Source organism: Pinus tabuliformis, chromosome 7 (genome assembly GCF_031772625.1).
Source record: "Pinus tabuliformis cultivar Carrire ecotype Pingquan chromosome 7, CPIR1, whole genome shotgun sequence".
Taxonomy (NCBI): domain Eukaryota; kingdom Viridiplantae; phylum Streptophyta; class Pinopsida; order Pinales; family Pinaceae; genus Pinus; species Pinus tabuliformis.
This window is the reverse complement of record NC_142293.1, coordinates 566,351,325-566,370,958: the sequence shown is the minus strand read 5'-3', so window position 1 is coordinate 566,370,958 and position 19,634 is coordinate 566,351,325. Positions and strand designations below refer to the sequence as shown.

Genomic DNA, 19,634 nt, shown 5'->3' with positions numbered 1-19,634 from the left:
AATGATAATATTCACTATGTATTTCATTTTGTGCAACAAATGTGTATTTTTCTGCAAAATCAATTATTGACAAAATGGTCCCTGGTGGAAAAAATTTGGGTTATTTTTTGAATTGCAGGTATTGCCATCGAGCTCTATGATAATTCTTTGTGTATTTATAAATTTCTTTGTCAAAAAATCTTCAAAACTCTATCACAAAAATTTATTCTTCATGTAAATCAATCCATTTTAGCACTTGCACTACTATTTGAACCAATCGATGTATGGATATATTCATATCTCTTCCATTTCACTCTTATGTTTCACAATGATTCATCATTCATATCAATAGGATATTTTTCATGAAACAAAGTCAAATTTCCACAATGATCACATTTTTTAACACCAACACATTTCTTTTGTAAAAACAATTCATGATTGTCTCTTCCACATAGAATTTCCGATATGAAATCATGGATAGTGGACAGAGGAGGTGAATTTTTCCAAAATGTTTTACCAAAATTAAAGGTGTTATAATATAATTGAAATTCCACATGATAATGACAACAAGAAGTGTCACGTACAATGATAGGTTTAACATACCATGGTTTTTGTTACACAAAAGTACTGATTGAGATATTAATTCCATGATTCTCTTCTATGAACTTATTGAACAACTCTATCTGACTGGTGTCCAAGATATGTTTTTCATGTTTTTCATATTGATTTCATGTTATTCTTCGCCGCATCACATTCGTTACTTTTGGTGAAACACGTGAATTTTGCATCCAATATTCATATATTACTTTTTTAACATCTTCTCCAAGTTTATCTTTGTATGGTTTCCTACAAATAATTTTCCAACAAGCCAACACATCATTTGAATCTATTTGCAATCAAAATTTCCTATGCTTGTGCAATGTTTTTTGTGAGGTCCCTAATGCTTTTTCCATAGATTTTACCAAACGATATTCTTTAGTACTTGATGAAACCACTACTATTTGTATTGCTCTATGTGAATCTAGATCACTTTTTTTTTTAGATCTTCCAATTGATTTTAGAGCACTATTTATATTTTGAATCACATTTTCCTTCATCTTTTTATCTTTTGTTGATTCTCGAATACCCAATAGTGTTGTAGCTTCTTTTAATTTCTCTTTTGTTAAGAGGCCTCGAGCTTGAACTGTCACATTTTAATCTTTGAAGAACTTATCAATAATGAGCTTAACACGATATTGTATAACATGGTCAACTTTTTTATCTCCATATGTGTTAGTGTCAACATTTTCTAACATCTCATCATCAATATTGATTTCATCTGTACATATGAGAATTTAATGTAAATGGGTATAAATATACATTAAATAATTAAATTAAAAAATAGAGTTTGAATGAAATTGAAACTAATAAATATGTATAATTTCAATAATACACATGACATATATATACATACCTAATGGTGATTCAACTTCTTCACTTGAATATCTTTCAACCTTTTTAACAACATCATCAATCATTGTTTCATTATATTTTTCACTTTGTCTTTCAACATTTTCAATCTCATCATTAATGTTATGAGGAAAATCTCTCTCTGTTTACATTGTAAAATATTTTTCAAATTAGTTCATCAAATAAAAATTAAATTTCACAATACACTATTAAATTTTAAATATCATTTATAATATTTACATTTACATACCTACTTCAACTTCTTGTTGAGATTGATTTTCCCTTTCAATATTTCAGCGTTCTTCCTTCTTTTTTGTAACAGTTTCTCGAGTCTTTTCTATGAGCCTTAATGTCTCTTATTCAATCATATTTCTCTTGCAATTTCTTTGATTTCCATTGATAATTCAATCTATGTATATTTTTAAAAAAACCCAAAAAAGTCAATTTCAAAATCTAGCAAAAAAAATCATTTTCAAAATCAAGAAAAAAAAATTCTCGTTCTAAATTCAGCCCAAAAAACTCATTTTCAAAATTCAGCCCAAAAAACTCATTTTCAAAATTCAACCCAAAAGACTTACTTTTAAAATTCAACCCAAAAAATCTCACTTTTAAAATTCAACCCAAAAAACTCACTTTTAAAATTAAGCCCAAATGGCTTGTACTTTAAAAATTCACCCCAAAAGACTTGTACTTTAAAAATTCAGCCCAAATGACAAATGTGTGTACGAAAATAATGTTTTAGTCAAGTTTATCTATAGCGTTTGGCCGAAACAGTTTTTCTTCAATTGATTTAAGATTGTGAGAAAAAGGATTTTTCCCTGTAATTTTCTCAAATTTGGAGGACAAGGCTAGGGTTTCGAAGGTGGTCCTTATTTTTTTACAATGTAGATCTATACATTTGTCACAAAGAAGAATGCTTCAATCTAGATAAAGAAAAAATCTTGTTGACTCTAGTATGGGTGCGATTGCATGTTTTACCCATTGATTTTTGGATTCCTGCAATTCTAGAAGTTATTGGTAATGTTTTAGGCCATTTTGTTAAAATGTTTAAAGCTACCCGTCATGGGAGGAATATGTCTTATGTCTGCCTCTATATTTACATGGATATCCCCCACCCCCTACAAGAATCCATAGATATGGACTATCAGGTTGAAATCTATGCTTAGCCGTTTGATTACGAACATGTGATTTTATGTCGTAGACTTTGTCATGAACACAATCACTTATTTCATGACTGCCCAACTAGGAAGAAGGACCATGTGAATGCTGGGTCAAAGGGTTCTGAGGGTTTTACAAAGGTACCTATGAGAATGTGAAACCCATGAACTCAAAATCAAGTGGCGTCACCGACATCACAGATAAGAATGTTTTTGAGGTCTTAGAAGATATTAATGAAGATAATGAAACAAAGGTGCCAAATGATGTGCATGTGTTAGAACAAGCTTCGGAGAGTTCGATAGAGAAACCACCTCCAAAGCAGATGTTTCTTGAAAGAGAAGAAAAAAAATTGATTGATAATATTTTCTTAGATTTTTCGGGGATTTAGGAGGTGGTACAACCATAAAAAATACCTCCTAGGGCTCTCACTGATGAAGAAAGTCTATTAGTAGGAATTCTTAATGGGTGGGCTCAACATGATTTGGCAAAACTATTTAAGGCCTAACAAGATTAGTATACAGTAGGACTCATGAACTAGAAAATGCGTCAAAGGAAAAGTTCGAAGGATAAAGTTAATAAGGATTCGGTACTTAAAGAGCTAGGGAAAGAACATAAGTGTAAAGGAATAAAATTGAAAAATGATGTTGGGGAGGAGAAGGTTAACTCAGTACAAACTAACGTAATCTTAACGTACTTTCCACTTTCTCAAAAACCTGTATCATGAATTTTCTTTCATGGAATATGAGGGGTTTCAATATCTACTTTTGGTTGTCTGTTTAATCTTGGTATTGTCTAGGTCTCTAAGGAATATTTGTTTATCTCTTGGCATGGTAACTTCTATGGTATGTTCTCTTTGATGGGGGTGGGAACGTGTACACAACCCAAACCCACCCAAACTTTCTTGAAATGGGTAATGCTACTGCCAGGTCTCCATACGGGGTCCATATGTGGAAACACAGTGGTAAATGGAAATAATGCAACCAACCGATGATGCATCTTCATAAATAGGCGAGGTTAACGAGAGAGGGACGAGACTTGTTGTTGTTTTTTTTTTCATGATTCTAGTGTTTCCATAATGGTTCTGGTGCACTTAGTCGTGGGAAGGAATGATGCATGCTCTGAGCTCATTTATGGCAGTCTTCGTGGCATCAAGCAGGCTAAAATGGCAATTTTTGTTGGTCTCTTGTCTTACTGTAATGATTGTAAAACTTTATGGTATTGTTTTGTATTTTGGCGCTTAGTATTTCACCTCCTTTTGGTATTGGAACATATATAGTTATCATCCTTTGTATTACTCTGTAAAACCAAAGGTAATTGTTGATCAAACTCATTTCTACTTTTTGGGAGCTTTGATGTTATTCAGAGATATCCGGTTAGAGGTTTATACTTCCAAATTGGTCTTTTAGGATAAGCATGTTATCAATGTAAAATCCTTTAAACCATGGGAAAACCATGCATTGTCAAAATTATTAAGTTTTTTATTTTATTTTATTTATTTATTTAATATAAAGTCCAGTGAAAAGAATTCTCATATATATATATATATATATATATATATAATTAACATATCACATTTAAAAAGGCATGAAACAATATTTTTAATCATGGATATTTTTAAATAGGTTTGTTGCAATACCATGCCTTATCAATACCACATGCCTAAAAAATGATAAATCATTTCATATAACACTTGTTCATATGATATTTTTTTAATTAATCAATTTAACTAAAAAACCTAGCATATTGTTTTTGAGATAAATGTTAACCATTCTTTGTAAATACTACCAAGACTATTCTAAAATATTTGGTGAAAGTTAAATTTCTATCATCTATCTAATAATTTCATGAAAATTAAATCCCTATCCTCTATTTAATAATTAAATTAAAATAACAGCTATTCCGAGATATATATATATATATAAGTATTAATTTGAAGTCTCATCCATATAACAAATTTTAATTAGATCGAGCTAGCTCTTAGACTCCAGCGCATCCAACAAATTTTAAATGGTTTTCTGGTTTTCAGTTTGTGTATGGCATGTTCAAAGCTGTAGCATGACATGGCCACTAGGGCTACATGTAGTGCGCTGATCGGAAAAGTAATTTGGCCGAAGAATCATTATGTCAGCAATGTATCTGAACAGAATGACGGCCACGTTCATTGCATCTCTTGTCGCCTCAACCATTTCATGTAGATTCGCAGTACCTCTGTAAAATCCTTAGAATACCGCCTGAAGAGGAGAGGAGGAGGACGCATAAATCTTATAAGAAAGAACGCCGCATCTTCGAGCTTTGCTGGGAATGCTTCCAATCCCGTTTGCATTCCGGTTTTCCATAGTTTTCACTCCTAATTCAAGTCGGAGACGAACCATCAGAAGTAGCTTCGAAATTTCTGTTTATTCTTTAGAGGTTTTTGAGCTCGAGACTGCAAGACAAGCCTCAAATGCCGGAATGTTAAGGTCTTTGTGTTTTGATTCTTTTGTTTTCCATATTTGGGACAGTTTCCCTGAATGCTTATTGGAAAATTTATGTTCTCTGCCCTGCAATTGCTTGGTAGAGGTTGATCGATTTCTAATGGCAGAGTGATGCAGAGTGTTAAAGGTAACCTCCGTTTACTGGCCGTAGGGCTTTTAGCAATGTGAACGCTTTCAACGTTCCCGTTAAGAAATGCCTGAATATTAAGGCGTTTAACTTTATATTCTTCCGCGTTTCAGATATCGGATGGCTTCCCTGGATCTTTAGTTCAGAAATTTTATTCTCTGCCATGGAATTGCAGAGCATAAGGTAATTGATTTCTGATGGCCGACGGATGCAAAGAATGCTAAGGCAAACCGGCGTTTACTGTGCGTAGGTTTTGTAGCGCCGGAAAGGTTTCGCACATTTCTAAAATGCCGGAATATTAAGGCGTTTAACTTTATATTCTTCCGCGTTTCAGACGGTTTCGCTGAATCTCCAGTTGGGAATTTTTATTCTCTGCTCTGGAATTGCAGAGCATAAGGTAATTGATTTCTGATGTGCGACGGATGCAAAGAATGCTAAGGCGAACCAGCGTTTACTGTGCGTAGGTTTTGCAGCGCCGGAAAGATTCGCACATTCTCATTAAGCGTCCTGGCCGTTTTCTCCAAGAAAGACCGGCGCTAAACCCCTGCTTTGCTTCAGGCAAAGCCGATCGGCTTCTGTAAAGAACGGGCAAAAGCCGATCTATTTAATACTATGTACAAGGTCCCGTCGAAGACAGCCCCTTTGGCAGAGACAAGCACCTTCAGGTTTACTCCTTTTCCTTTTTTGGTCCATTTTGCTTAGAGCAGGCTATTTTATGCAAGACTCTTTAGTGTAAATTCAAGGTAAATAAATTTTGCAGATACAGCTCGCCATCGCATTATTATTGTAAAGAAGCTGTTCTGCGAATTGAAGGATATGGCCGTGGTGATAAAGCAGCAGAACCGGCTGCTGGAAGCCATAGTCTTCAACATCTCTGGTCGCAGCGAGCACGGCAGTGTCTTGATAATGTGCGTATGGGTCATTTTAAAGTGCCTTTGATAGGGCATACGTCAGCCTTTGGTATCGCCATTGACACAGTTCCCGATAAAGCTTCGCTCAAAGAACTTTGTGAAACCCGTAGAACACCCTGCAAGAGCTGTCGACGTGGGAACCCTGCTCGCACCATAGTGCATCAAGATCTTCGAAAGACCTAAGATTGAAACTGTAGCGCACCTGAATCACACAACAAAGGGGTAACCAAGACCACCAACGTGGCTTTGTGGTCTCTGATCCCGGTGAGCTTCCCCTCGTGGACATATCGGTCGATTTTCAGCCCCTTGACAAGCACTTCCAATCAGCCCGCGAAATGCGAAGTCATAGACTCTGTTCCCGGAAAGTTAGCTTCGGACAATACCTGATCCAACAGTTGAACCAGGCGACCACACACAATGGGAACCCACAGTGTAGACGAACGTCGTGGGAATCGAACCTGAAGATCAAATACGCTGCAAACTGCATCCGCCCGGCGCCCACTATGGATCTGGTGATCCTGTGGGCGCCAGATGGTTTGCCTTTTGGGAGCGAAATCTATGACTTTGCAGGCAGCGGGGGGTCGTTACATTGTCGGGGAATAGCGGTTTTATGGGGGGCGCTAAGGGAGGGGCTGAGGATCGGCAGGTATGACCATGAGGGGGAGCCCAAAGGGCTCAGTGACCACAGTGACACGTTGGTGATCTTGGGTGCCCTTTTGTTGTGGTTCGGGTGGTACATGTTCAATCTCCAGTGATATGCGATGATGTGAGTGCCTACGGTACGAGCGGGGAAGTTATGTCGACGGCCAGTGGGCAGCAAGCGGCTGTGGCGTTGCTTTGAAAACGTTGTTATTGTGAAGTATACTTTTATAAAAGAATATGGTCCTTTATTGTGCAAACAATGAAATTTTAATTTGGTATTTAGTTAGTTTCAGTATGACTCTTAAAAGAAATTATCACTTTTGACTTTTATCATCATTATATATTTTACTGTATTATATTTATTTTTTATATATTATATCTTATTAAATTATAAAATTGTTGTTTTACCAAAAAAAAATAATAGTTCATACTATTTAATTTAAACATAATTTTTCGAAAACAAATTATATTTGTGCATTTTGGAATTTGGAATGTGATGTATTTAAAGACATTTTAGAATGTGATCAGTTTAAAAACATTAAAAAAAGTTATGAAAATATGTAAGCATCGATATCTTAACATTGTCTTTTCAATAACCAAATTGTTAGAAAATTAAGGCATCATCCATTTGAACAAGAAAAAAATTGAATTACAAAAAACAAAAAACAAAAAACTAATATTTACCTAAACTATTTTTAATCTTGTAAACATTAAAATATCATTTCATTTCATATTATTTTTCCTATCATATATTATATATTTTACATTTACTACACCTAATTAAATCATATTCTTCTGTTCCAATGCATGTTCGCTGATGTGGATTTCAGATAGTGAAAAATTATCATTGATTTGACGACATCGATTCAGAAAGGTCGATGCAGTTGTCAATAACACAATAAGGATGTAAGAAGGAGGAGCACAATAAGGATTAAAAGACCCAGGTAAATTTCTTAATCATCGATAAATTTTTTGAGAGACCAAGTTAAATTTAATCACTGATAAATTTATACAGAGAAACGTGATGGCACAACGCGTGATTAGAGTTGGATATGATCATTGAAGAATCACTTTGTTAATATGTTTCTTTTTAAAATAAATAAATAGAAACAAATATTAAGTTTATTTCCTAAAATTTAAAATAGGTTTACTAGAAAAAATATTTAGTAATTTTAAATATAATTAAATGATATTTTTTTAAATTGAATTAGATCTAATAGGTCTCTCCAAGTTAGATCTAACAGGTCTGCGGCTCTCCATCACCCGAACGTGCAAGAAGAGATTTGATTACGCACAGGTCTGCGGCTCTCCAAGTTAGATCTGCGGCTCTCCATCACCCAAACGTGCAAGAAGAGATTTGATTACGCACAGGTCTGCGGCTTCTCTCACAGGTCTACTGATTCCTTCTGCGGTTAGATCTGCGGCTCGATTGGGCCTTCTGTGGTTAGATCTGCCGGGTATGATTTAATAGGTCTGTTGATTCCTCTGCGGCTCTTAGGTTTTATATTTCTCCAGATCTGCGGCTCTATTGAGATATAGAGCGGCTCTCCAGATCTGCGGCTCTCCAAGTTGTAGATCTGCCGATTCTGTAGCTTCTCTTCGGCAATCTTCTATACTCAGCAGGAGAGCATTCTCCAGATGGCTCCCAGCTTCGCGAAAATAGCTGCTAGCTCAGTTCCGTCTGCCTCTAGGGGGCAAGCTCCTGCCCATATTGTCAGTGAAGCCCCAGCTCCCACTGTCCAGGTGGTCCAGAACTCACTCAATGAGGCTTTGAAGTTCTCTGAAAGTGCCCTAATCTGCTGATTCAATGGTTTTTTGCCGCGGCTGACAACTCTCCACAGTTGGATCTTGGAGGTATGGAAGCCTCTAATTCCTGATGCAATTAATATCTACCCCTGTGCTATGGGTTTCTTTATAGTAGATTTTGAAAACCGTGAAAGCAGACAATGTATTCTAGATTCGGGCCCTTGGTTTTGGGAAAAATCAGGCCTATTCATGAGGCCATGGAACCCATCATTCAATCCCTCAACAACAGTGATAACCTTAGCACCAGTTTGGGTGAGATTGCCAAACCTACCCTTGCATCTCTGGAATTTCTCTTCACTAAAAGCCATTAGAAATGCAATTGAGAAATTTTTCTGTAGGTGCCTAGAAACAGAGGAATATGCTAGAACCACCTATGCATGCATCTGTGTAGAAATGGACTTCAGCATCAGATTCCTAGCTAAAATACACCTAACAAGTAAACATTGTGTGGAACTAGAAACTCGATTATGAAAGTGTCATCTTCAGATGTCGATCCTGCTTTGAGATAGACCACCTAGCCAAAAATTGCCCAAAAGCCTCCCAGAAAAATTCTGCTAGAAAAAATCACCACAGATCTACATGGTGGGAAGGAGCACAAAAGGAACACTACACTGTCATCAAAGAAGAATACTCTCAAGAAAACTCTGAATCACAAGAAATCGGGCAAGAAAGAAACAACTCTCAAGACAAGCAGGGGGAAAGCCCCGCCCAACAACAAAAGAGTGAACTTGACAACCCCTCAAGTTATGAGGGTTCGAATACCGCACAAAATAAATCTCCATTTAACAGTGAAGTAGATCTCCTAGACCAAACTTCTTCTCCGACTATCTTCAAAAGGACGAACACAATAGATCGCGAAGCTAAGACACCAATGTCCCAAGAATCAGAAGAGATGAAGGAGATGCAAGATAAAGAAAGTTGGAAGACCGTAGAGAAAAAAAAAAAAGCTACGACACCAATCTCGCAAAAAAAGACAAGGAACCAGACAATTGGAAACTAAGAAAGAAAATTATAAGTCCAATAGACCAATTTGGTCTTAGTGGACGGTAACCTTCATCATCATCATCATCATCAATTAGTTTTTTGAGTTACTTTATTTCAAAATTCATAAAAGTGGAAAATAAATGTGAGTAAAAAGTTTTATGTTTAAATCCTTAAATGTTTAATTGGTGGGTTATTTAGGGTGCATCTAAGGGTTAGTACATTGAGGGATTTTTTAATCTTGGAAAAGGGTTTTCAAAATTTTAATTTAATTATAAATAATTATTAGGTTGATAGTAAAGGTTTAACTTCCATGGAATATTTTAAAATATTCTTAATAGTATAGACAAATATAAACAAGTGTGATATGAAGTGAGTTATGGTTTTTTGGGTATGTGGTATTCATAGGTAATGGTATTGTAAGAAAGCCTCTTTACAGATTAAGAATCTAGGTGGTAAAATGGTAAATCTCCATGGTTAATAATTTTGTTCCATGTATATATATATATATATGTTTGTATCTTATATATTAATTATTCATTTGATTAATACTAATTTAAAATAAAGTTATTTAATTTAGTTAATTTTTATGATTTTTTAAAATTTTAAGTATTATGAAATAAGTGTTTTGATGTCTATTAACATTTATTACCCGTTTAATTTATATAAAACTAAAATCACTTTATATCATATAATTTGTATTCCAAAAAAATAGCATTCTTAAATTCATTTTGTAAAAATAATTTTCTTTTTATATTTAAAAAACAATGTATATTTATATGTTATTATCCTTGCCGCAAGGTAGTGGATATTGCAATAGGTTTTTGGTCAAACCCATATTAGTTTGGGTTTGACAAAAAAAAATTGCAAAAAATTCTATAGTATAACATTACACATTGAAATATATGATTTTTTAAAAATAATTTAATTTATTTATGTTCAATTTGATTGGCTATCAAATTGAACATGTTATTGCCCTTTGCCTCTATTAATGTGCCCATTACCTCTATTAATTAACCAGAAGTACATAGATCACATCAAGGTGTAAGATGAGCATTTATGATACAATTTGTTTTGGGAAGGTGATAAAATTATTGCTAATGAGTATAATCATTTTATATTCCTATTTATAAAAATGGCTAATGATTAATATAATCTAATAAAAAATATATTATTTAAAATTACATATATAATTTAAAATGATTATTTAAAATCACATATATAATTTAAAAAGATTTATTATATATATATATATATATATATATATATATATTACATTATATTTTTAAGGGGTAGAGGTCACTTAGGTTTTTGTTCGAACTTAACCACATATGCTAGATTTTATACTATTAACGAATGAATGATATTCAAAATAATAAGATGTTTATAATACAAATAAATATAAAATTTCTCATATTCACAAACCAAGGCATAATAGAAATTTACAATAAGACCTCTATACGAAGGTCTAATAATAAGATTTTCATAAGACCATAACCACAAACTACAAAAAGTCGAATGTAAACTATTAATAATTATTTCTATGTTGCAATACAAATAATATTAATTTACAAAATTTAATAATGCATTTAATTACAATTTAAAATGAGTCCAATTACAACATTTTAAAATTTAAAATTTTTGTATTTTTGTTGTTTTTTATTTTAATTTAGTTATATTTAAACTAAGCCCCAGGGAAAATATAATCTTATACCAAATACATTGATGTCTCAATTCATATTGCATGATATGTAAAATTAAAATTATTAGAAAAACAAGACTTAGGTTTAATAAGAAATATTACTAACTAATAATTGATAATTTTACAATTATTTGTCATAAGTATTAATTATTTAATGTTTCATTTTCTTGAAGCATGCTGTTAAATGCATGTTGTTGAAGATTAATTAATTTTTTTTTTCTGAGTAAAGACTAATTCTATTAAAAGGAAGAATGATACAATAAGAAGTTACAGTCAAGAGAGACAAGAACACAGGCTGCCGGAAAGGATAGGATATCCACCTCGGCCCCTAGAAAGAAAAGAGAAGAAAGCTGCGCATAGCAAGAAGAGACAAGAAGAACAGAGGAGAAAGAGCAGAACAGAGGATTCTACCCAACATGTGTAGAATCAGCTATTCGGCACTTTTTTCCTTTCTTTTTACCAACTTTGACCCAGTCAAGAGGACTTTGCTGAGCCGGCATGATTTGCAGATTGGGTTGTGCTGACGGGGAGGACTCCTTGTCTGAATCTGAGGGGGAGGATTCATGATTCCTTTTCTGTGAGATTGGTGGGACAGACAAATCCTCAGGATCGGCCAAGGGAGGGTCATGTGCTAGCTTTACTTCCATTCCTTCCTCAACCTGTTCCTCTTCATCTGAGCTGAAATCAAAGTCGTCCATGGGGGGAGGATCATGAGGCTTCCAGCTCTTGGATTTCTGCGTAGGACTGACTTTCTTCTTTTGGGCAGGTGTCGTGGGACAAGAGCCCTTAAGGTGCCCTGTGTGATGGCAGTTACGGCAGCGAAAGGCTGTGTTCTCATAGTCCAGGATCTGAGTCCAATGGAAGTCTCCAATTTTGAGATTGATCTGGTCAGGGAGACCTTTTCTCATGTCTATTTCTGCACAGATTCTGGCAAAGGTGTAAATTCCTTTTTCCCCTCTAGAGACGTCTGTGTCTAGAAAACGGCCTAGAATATTTCCGATCCCTTGGAAAATTGCAAAATGCCATAGATGCACTGGGAGATTTGGAAGCCTGACCCAGATGGGGAGCTTGGTGATCACTGCTGTAGTGGGATTGAAATCTGGGAACCAGGGGGTGAGGAATAAACTTGTTGATCCCCAGAACCATTGGCCTGCAGTTAAAGCTTTCTGGTAGTCCTCATCTAGAACGAAGACTACTATGAAGAAGCCCTTTGAGCATAACAGTACCTTGCAATTGTTGGTCCAGTTGGAGTGAATCCATTGGTAAAGGTCAGCAGTGCTCGGCCATAGCCCATTGAACCTGCAAATAATGGCTTGTTCTGCAAACGTTTGGGTTTGCTCATCCAGTGATGGGTGCATGATTTCAATAGAGGGGGTTTCCTCAAGTTTGTCCACCAGAAAAGGCTTGGGTGCCTGAACCGGTGGAGCTGTCTTCTTAGGCATCTGAGCATGGACAACGTCTTTATATGAAAACGCCTTAGCAGAGGAGGACTGTCCAACAGCTCCCCCTCTCAAGCGAAGAGTAAGAGTAATGGATGCATTTCTCTTAATGCTATAAAAAGACAGGGGAATAGGATCCTCAAGTTGTTTACCTTCATAGATAAGTCGTTGTGCTGCAGAGGGTATCCTTGACTTGAGATCCAGAGCATTCTTGAGGTCCTGCACTAGATCCGACGAGTTCACCCAATGTAGCTGAGTTTTGCCGGAGATAAGCTTGATCTGGATCTGGAACGCTGCAGAAGGATCAGGGTTCTGCTTTCCTTTGCAGATCCAAGTCGAGAGGGGGCTGGAGCATTGAAGGGCCTTCTTCCCCTGTACTTGCCGTAGAGGTTTGTGAGGAGAAGAGGAGAGGGTCCTAAGACCATTGAATCTGTCAATGAAATCCACCCAGAAGAGCTTCCAGACGATCCGTCTAGGTAGATCCAGGACACGTAAAATAATCTGAAGATCTAGAACAGAGAAATCGCTATTTTGGGGGGACAGAGAGGGCAAAGGAAGGAATGAGCAGCCTTCCAGAGTAGAGACTTTCTTCCCAGGAGCCTTCACCTGAGGAGGGATGATAGAATAATCTGCGCGCTCGTCCTTGTCCTCTGCGAATGCATTCAGATGGAGGCGGCTGGAATGAAATGCGGCAGCCGAGATCCAAGATCTGGCAGACGCAGTGCCGGGAGCAGAGCAAAAGAGGGAAACCTGCGAATCAGAAAAGAAAAGAGAAAGGAAATGATCTCGTAATCCTGGACTGAAGCGCGCAACACCTGCCTCGACAGGGCATACCAGAGGCCTGACGGCGGCCGAGGGCGAGGCAGCGGCGGCTGTGAGGTCAGGGTTCATCTTCGGCACAGTCATTTCACTCCGGGATCAATATCCACCTAATCCAAGATTAATTAATTTTATATTATATTATAAATTTAATTAAAATAAAAGATAATATATTTATTAATATATAAATAATACATTTTAATTGAATTTTAATATATTTAAAAAATATATATTTTTTGAAAGTTAATAAAAATATTAAATTTATATTTAAAATAAATTGATTGTAAAATTATTATTATTATTATTATTATTGTTGTTGTTGTTGTTGTTGGTGGTGGTGGTGGTTTTGAAATAATATTACATTATTTTTATTTATTTTTAAAATTTTAAAATTATTTTTTATTATAATATTGTTTTTTTTTAATTATTGTTATTTAATTTTTTTTAATGGGCGAAAAATATTTGACTAAATGCTATTTATGTTATTTTTGAATTTGGTGTTTAATATAAGAAGTTAGAAGAGATAATGGTTTCTCTTCAGTTGAGGGTTATTGTGATTAGGCTGTATAAGAATGTTTTTGCCAATCTTAGGACAACCGAGGGTTGGTCAAAAGAACTTAAATGAAATATTTGAGATAAGTAAGGGCGCCCCCTATCCCTTACCTTTTTTGGTATTTATGTTAATAAGCTAGAAGAGTGTCTAGAAGCTACATGATGTGATGGCCCCAAGCTCATTGGCATGGTTATTACTTTTCTCCTTTACATTAACAATATTGTTCTTCTAGCGAAGAGCCATGAAAATCTCGAGAAGCAACTTAGAATCTTCCAAGATTACTACTTCAAGATATGTATATTTGTTAATACTGATAAGACTAAAGTCATGATAATTAAATCCAAAATGATCAACTATGGTAATTTCATTTACGATAATAACTACTTGGAGAAAGTTTCTTCATACAAATATTTGAGAATTAACATTCATCATCAACTTAACTAGAAGGATAATTAGAGGCTAGAAAGCTTATTATGGGATTGACAACAATTGTAAGTCAAGAGATCTTTTGGTATAGAGTAAACAAAAGTTCCTCTTTGAGATTCTCATCACCCCTGTTATTTTATATTAATGTGAGGTTTTTGGGTTTTGAATCCCCCTCCCCTTACCTCCCCTTCATCCTTTCTTATTCCCAATTTTGATCCCTCCCTTTGCCCCTATTATTTCTATCTATATTTTTCCCCCCTCCTCTTGTCTTCATTTATCCTCTTCACCTTTGACTCTCCTTTGAATTTTATTTAATTTTTGTCAACGGTTATATTTATTCATAATTAATTTTTCAACAAAGGCTATATTTCTTCATATTATATTTATTACATTCTCAACGATCATAACAAAAAAAGCTTTATAGGCCACCTTTGAATTTTATTTAATTTTTTGTCAAAAACTATATTTATTCATAATTAAATTTTCAACAACGCCTAAATTTCTTCCTATTATATTTATTTCATTCTCAACACCTTATTATATTTATTTCATTCTCAACATCACAATAGAAAAAGCTTTCTAGTCTTTCATGATGACCTAAAACGTTGGACAAGCTAAATCCTTAGCAGAATTTTAATATGAAAAACTCTCTGACAATAATAAAGTTACAAATTAGTTTATTTTTATGATTTTTATTTTTATTTAATTTTGAGAAGATAAAATGTATTATGAAGAAGTGTTTTAATTTCTCTCATAAATTGATATCTATTAACATTTACCAATCATTTAATTTATACGAGCCTATATCCATCTTAACAAGGATCTGCCAAGCACTAAGAGAGATAAAATCTTTTGAGGTGTAAACCTATTTTAGAGTGAAAATAGATTTGATCTGTCTAAATAGTTGATAGATCTGAAGTTAAGATGGATCTAGATATATTACACTTTTGAGCTAGATAAATTAGCTTATTCATTTCCTACTTGATAAATTTGATAACATTGTTATTTAATTTCCATTTTATCAAATTTATATTTTCTATTATTAATTCTCTATAATTTTCTATGCCATTTTATTATTATTAATCCTTTGTAATTTTCCAATTTAATTATTTGTGCTTTTCTATTTTTTTTTTTACAATTAAATCTGCAACCTTGACAAACTTAACATTGACATTTTAATTTATAGTGTTATTTTAAAAAATTTGCTTCCATTCTCCTTTTTTAATCAAGCTATATCATCATAAACATCTATTAGAATGCCTTGAGTCTCGCCTACCTAACTTAATGTTTTGACATATATAACAAATTTCCCATACTTGAAAAGTAAATAAAAACAAAAATAGCCCTAACCTTGTATAACATATACAACTTTAACTCAACCATAGCTTAAAATTGACAATAGATATAATAGTTATCAGATCACAGAAGACGATGAACATAATCTTCGTGAGAGCAATACGTCTGGGAAAACCCTAATCTCACATAATTTTGAGGGTTTTGTGATTAAAACGAAATATCAATGAGATGAGAACCTCTGCGAGATCAACTCATATATGTGAAAAATATATAACTTTTGCGAGTTCGAAACCTCTATGTGGGATTAAAAACATTTGAAGACATCAAAAACATTATATGAGATTAGAACATTTGTGACTCCAGAACATTATCTTCACAATTTTTGGTCATAGGGTTGTTTGTGGAAAATATTAAAAAAAAAATCATCGAACACCCACCAATAATTCTTTTAATAATATCACTGGCTGAGGATGAAAATTGCGGGAGGTCATTTGTTCCGATGATATTCCTCACGCTTCGGCGATCAATCTGCTGGCTTCGGCCACATCTGTTATATGTTGATGATGCTCTTCTCGCTTCGGCGTATATCTGCTGGCTTAGGCTTCATATGTTGTATGTTGATTCTTCAGCGAGGATTTTCTCCCCCACTCAAAAAAAAAAAAAAAATCTTCTTTAAAAATTAATAGCCTCCGATTGACTTGTGTTTATGAACCAATTCAATGATTGAGAGATTGATTATATTATTTATATTTATTTATATATTTGCTTTTGATGTAAAAGCCAATATCAAATTGTATTGTTAATTTAATTATAACAAAGTTTACATTTTTTAAATGTTACATACAATTTTACGTTACATTTATATTTTTTTCTTATATTGGCTATAAAGCATCTCTCGTGCAATAACTATACCAATTAAACTATAATAATTTATTTATTTTAAAATGCATTTTTTTACATGTCTTACATATAATGAAAATTGATCAATGATTTATCAAGTCTCACAGCACAACTGGTTGAGGATGAAAATTGATCAATGATTTATCAAGTCTCACTAGCACAACTGGTTGAGGATGGGCCTCCTCAGAAAAACAACTCAGGATCAAACCTCATCGGGGTGGTTATGCCATGTGCTAGGGGGAGGAGACATGCTAAAAAATCTATTTAGCTTAAGGATGATGTCATATAAAACTTGACAAAAAAAGAAAATTGATCAATGATTTGACTACATCTATTCAAAGTTGTTGTAGCAAACTGCTATACAAACATCATACACAAATTTATATATCGAAATTTAAGACACACAACTTATCTTATTTAATATATTTATTTTTAATACAAAATTGTAAAAAAAATATAATTATAAAATTAAAAATATTTTTATAAAAAAATTTACTTAATCTCACAAAAAAATAATCAAAAAAAGAGAAAAGAATATAAATAAGATTTAAAAGGGAAAATAATAATAATAATAATAATAATAATAAAAGTATTTTTATAATAATAATAATGGGAGGAGAATATAGATAAGATTTAAAAGAAAAGTATTTTTATATTATTAATAATTCATAAGTTTTTAGTTATTTATTACCAATATTAATTATTCATATTATTGTTGTATGAAGTTCGGGTTATGTTGTTAAAGATTAATTAATTATGTCCATAAGAGAATATTGTTTTCACCATTTTAGTTTAATTAATAGTAATTATTAGGCGGATGTAGAGATTTGACCTCCACGAAATATGTAGAGTATTTATAGTAGTATTCACAAACCAAGGGTTAAAATTTATCTCCAAGTTAGTTATACTCTTTTAATTAATTTGTCTCAATTTATTTAATGAAAATGCATATCAACACGTCATATTGTACATGTTGAATTGATATTGTAACAAGAGTTATTTACAAGTTAAGAGATATCTTCCCATCTTAAAATGATAGTGAATCTCCATAGTAAAATAAAGAGACTCTCCTGTGGTGTAGTAATATAACTGTAGAGGAAGTTGACCATTCTTTTCCTTGGGCCTATTTTGATGGGGCTCTTTATTGAGAGAAAACGTAGTAGGGGATCAATTCTCTACCTACAAGACCAACATTCTTGCACACTTCAAAGTGGTCTTAGCAAAGGATTAAAGAATTACGCTTAACTTGTTAGCTTAAAATTACTTCTACTATTTTCTATTGAGAAAGATAGCCTAAAGTTACTTCTACTATTTTCTATTGAGAAAGAATGCCGACAATTTCATATTCTTGGAGGATGATTGTTACTAATTAGTTCAATAATATTCATAAATCTCACTTACACATAAATCTCACTTACACATGGTCTCCTATTTTAAAAAATATTTTTCATCCTAAACGATCATATATCATTTCGTCATATCTATAGAAAAAGGAACACTATGGTAGACACCTTATCTAAGGATGGCGCTCTACATGATTTGGGTGTTTACTGAAAGGATAGGAAATGGGGCATTAGAATTCTATGACCATCCCTTCATAGAGGGCATGTGAATTGATCAGTTGGAAGACTAATTTATTTATCTGATTTATGTTCTATTAATGTATATTTCCCCGGTTCATCTATTTCTAGATGGTTATTGTATATATGGATGCTCTTATCTTGTTTGGTGGCACGTTTTGGACATGACTAAGCCAGTATAAGAGGAATGGATGTATAAGAGGCATGTGTTGTTATGAAGATCTTTATTATGTTTTTTGAAGACAAATTATGGCATGATAAGGTCTTGAAAACCATACCTGTCTTTTCGATTTATGGTTGGTTGGTTAACCTAATATTTCGGGTTCGGTGACACTTCATTTCCACAGCCATTGCCACTTGAGCTACCCCATTCGGACAATATATATATATATATATATATATATATATATATATATATATATATATATATATATATCAAAATATGAGAAGTTATTTTATTTTTGAATTTGGTGGAAATAAATATATTTTAAGTCATTATGATTTTTTTAAATTTCATTATTGTAAAAAAATATAATTATGTTTTAGAAGGAAAAATTATTTCATAAATTTAGTTTTAATGTGTATTTTAAATTTATGTTATTATTAATAATTTTAACTTATACATGATAAAATATAAAATCTGTTTTTAATCCATTTCGTATATACACATATATCAAGATAAAGTATCAATAAAAAATAATGAACATTTCAGACAAATAAATATTTAAAAATAAATAAAAAAGCGTTTCCATATTCATGGAAAAAATTGGAATATATTATACAAAATTACAAAGTATCATGCTATGATCTTTCTTTTATATGAGGGTATAATTTTAATTTTAATTTTTATAAGTTTATAATTTTTCTTCATTTTTATAAACTTATTTCATTAGTTTTGAGTTATTAATATTAATAGTTTGTTGCTGCTTATTTTTAATTTTGAGTGATTAGCATTGTGTTGTTATTTTTTTAAAGTTGTATACTAATGAGGTTAAATCATGATCATATTCAAAAATAAAAAACTCTATAAGGTGAGGAATTAAATGTATGATTTAACCTTTAATAATGATTTAACAACACACGAATAACTGTCTATCCCAGACTCAGTAAACTTGTTGCTGCTTACTCTTCGTCACCCTCAATTCTTTATATAAATATTTTGGAAATAATTTTTTTAGATTTTTATTTTCTTAGATTTAAGAAAACTTGTGAAGAAATATTTTCAATAAAAAAAATTAAATAAGTACATGGTTTGGAGATTACCAAAGTGTTAAGAAAAGTATTCTAATGGACATAACCTCTTCTTGATTTAATAAACACCCTGTAAATTTCACTTACTCCAAAATGAATGTGCAGAAAAGTAGATGTTCTTCATACACATTTAGGCAAATG

General features: G+C 33.0%; 1 protein-coding gene across 2 annotated transcripts; it reads left to right on the top strand.

Moving 5' to 3' along the window:
- The first annotated feature begins 4,811 nt into the window (after positions 1 to 4,811).
- On the top strand, positions 4,812 to 6,729 carry LOC149248674 (uncharacterized). Of its 2 annotated transcripts, XM_089456093.1 has the most exons (3): positions 4,812 to 5,187; positions 5,301 to 5,852; positions 5,948 to 6,729. In XM_089456093.1, the coding sequence occupies exons 2-3, from the start codon at positions 5,800 to 5,802 to the stop codon at positions 6,279 to 6,281; spliced, it is 387 nt and encodes a 128-aa protein (XP_089312219.1). In that variant the 5' UTR covers positions 4,812 to 5,187; positions 5,301 to 5,799; the 3' UTR covers positions 6,282 to 6,729. The 2 variants fall into 2 exon arrangements, with proteins under 2 accessions (XP_089312219.1, XP_089312218.1); XM_089456092.1 differs by having other exon boundaries at positions 4,812 to 5,852.
- The last annotated feature ends 12,905 nt before the right edge of the window (positions 6,730 to 19,634 follow it).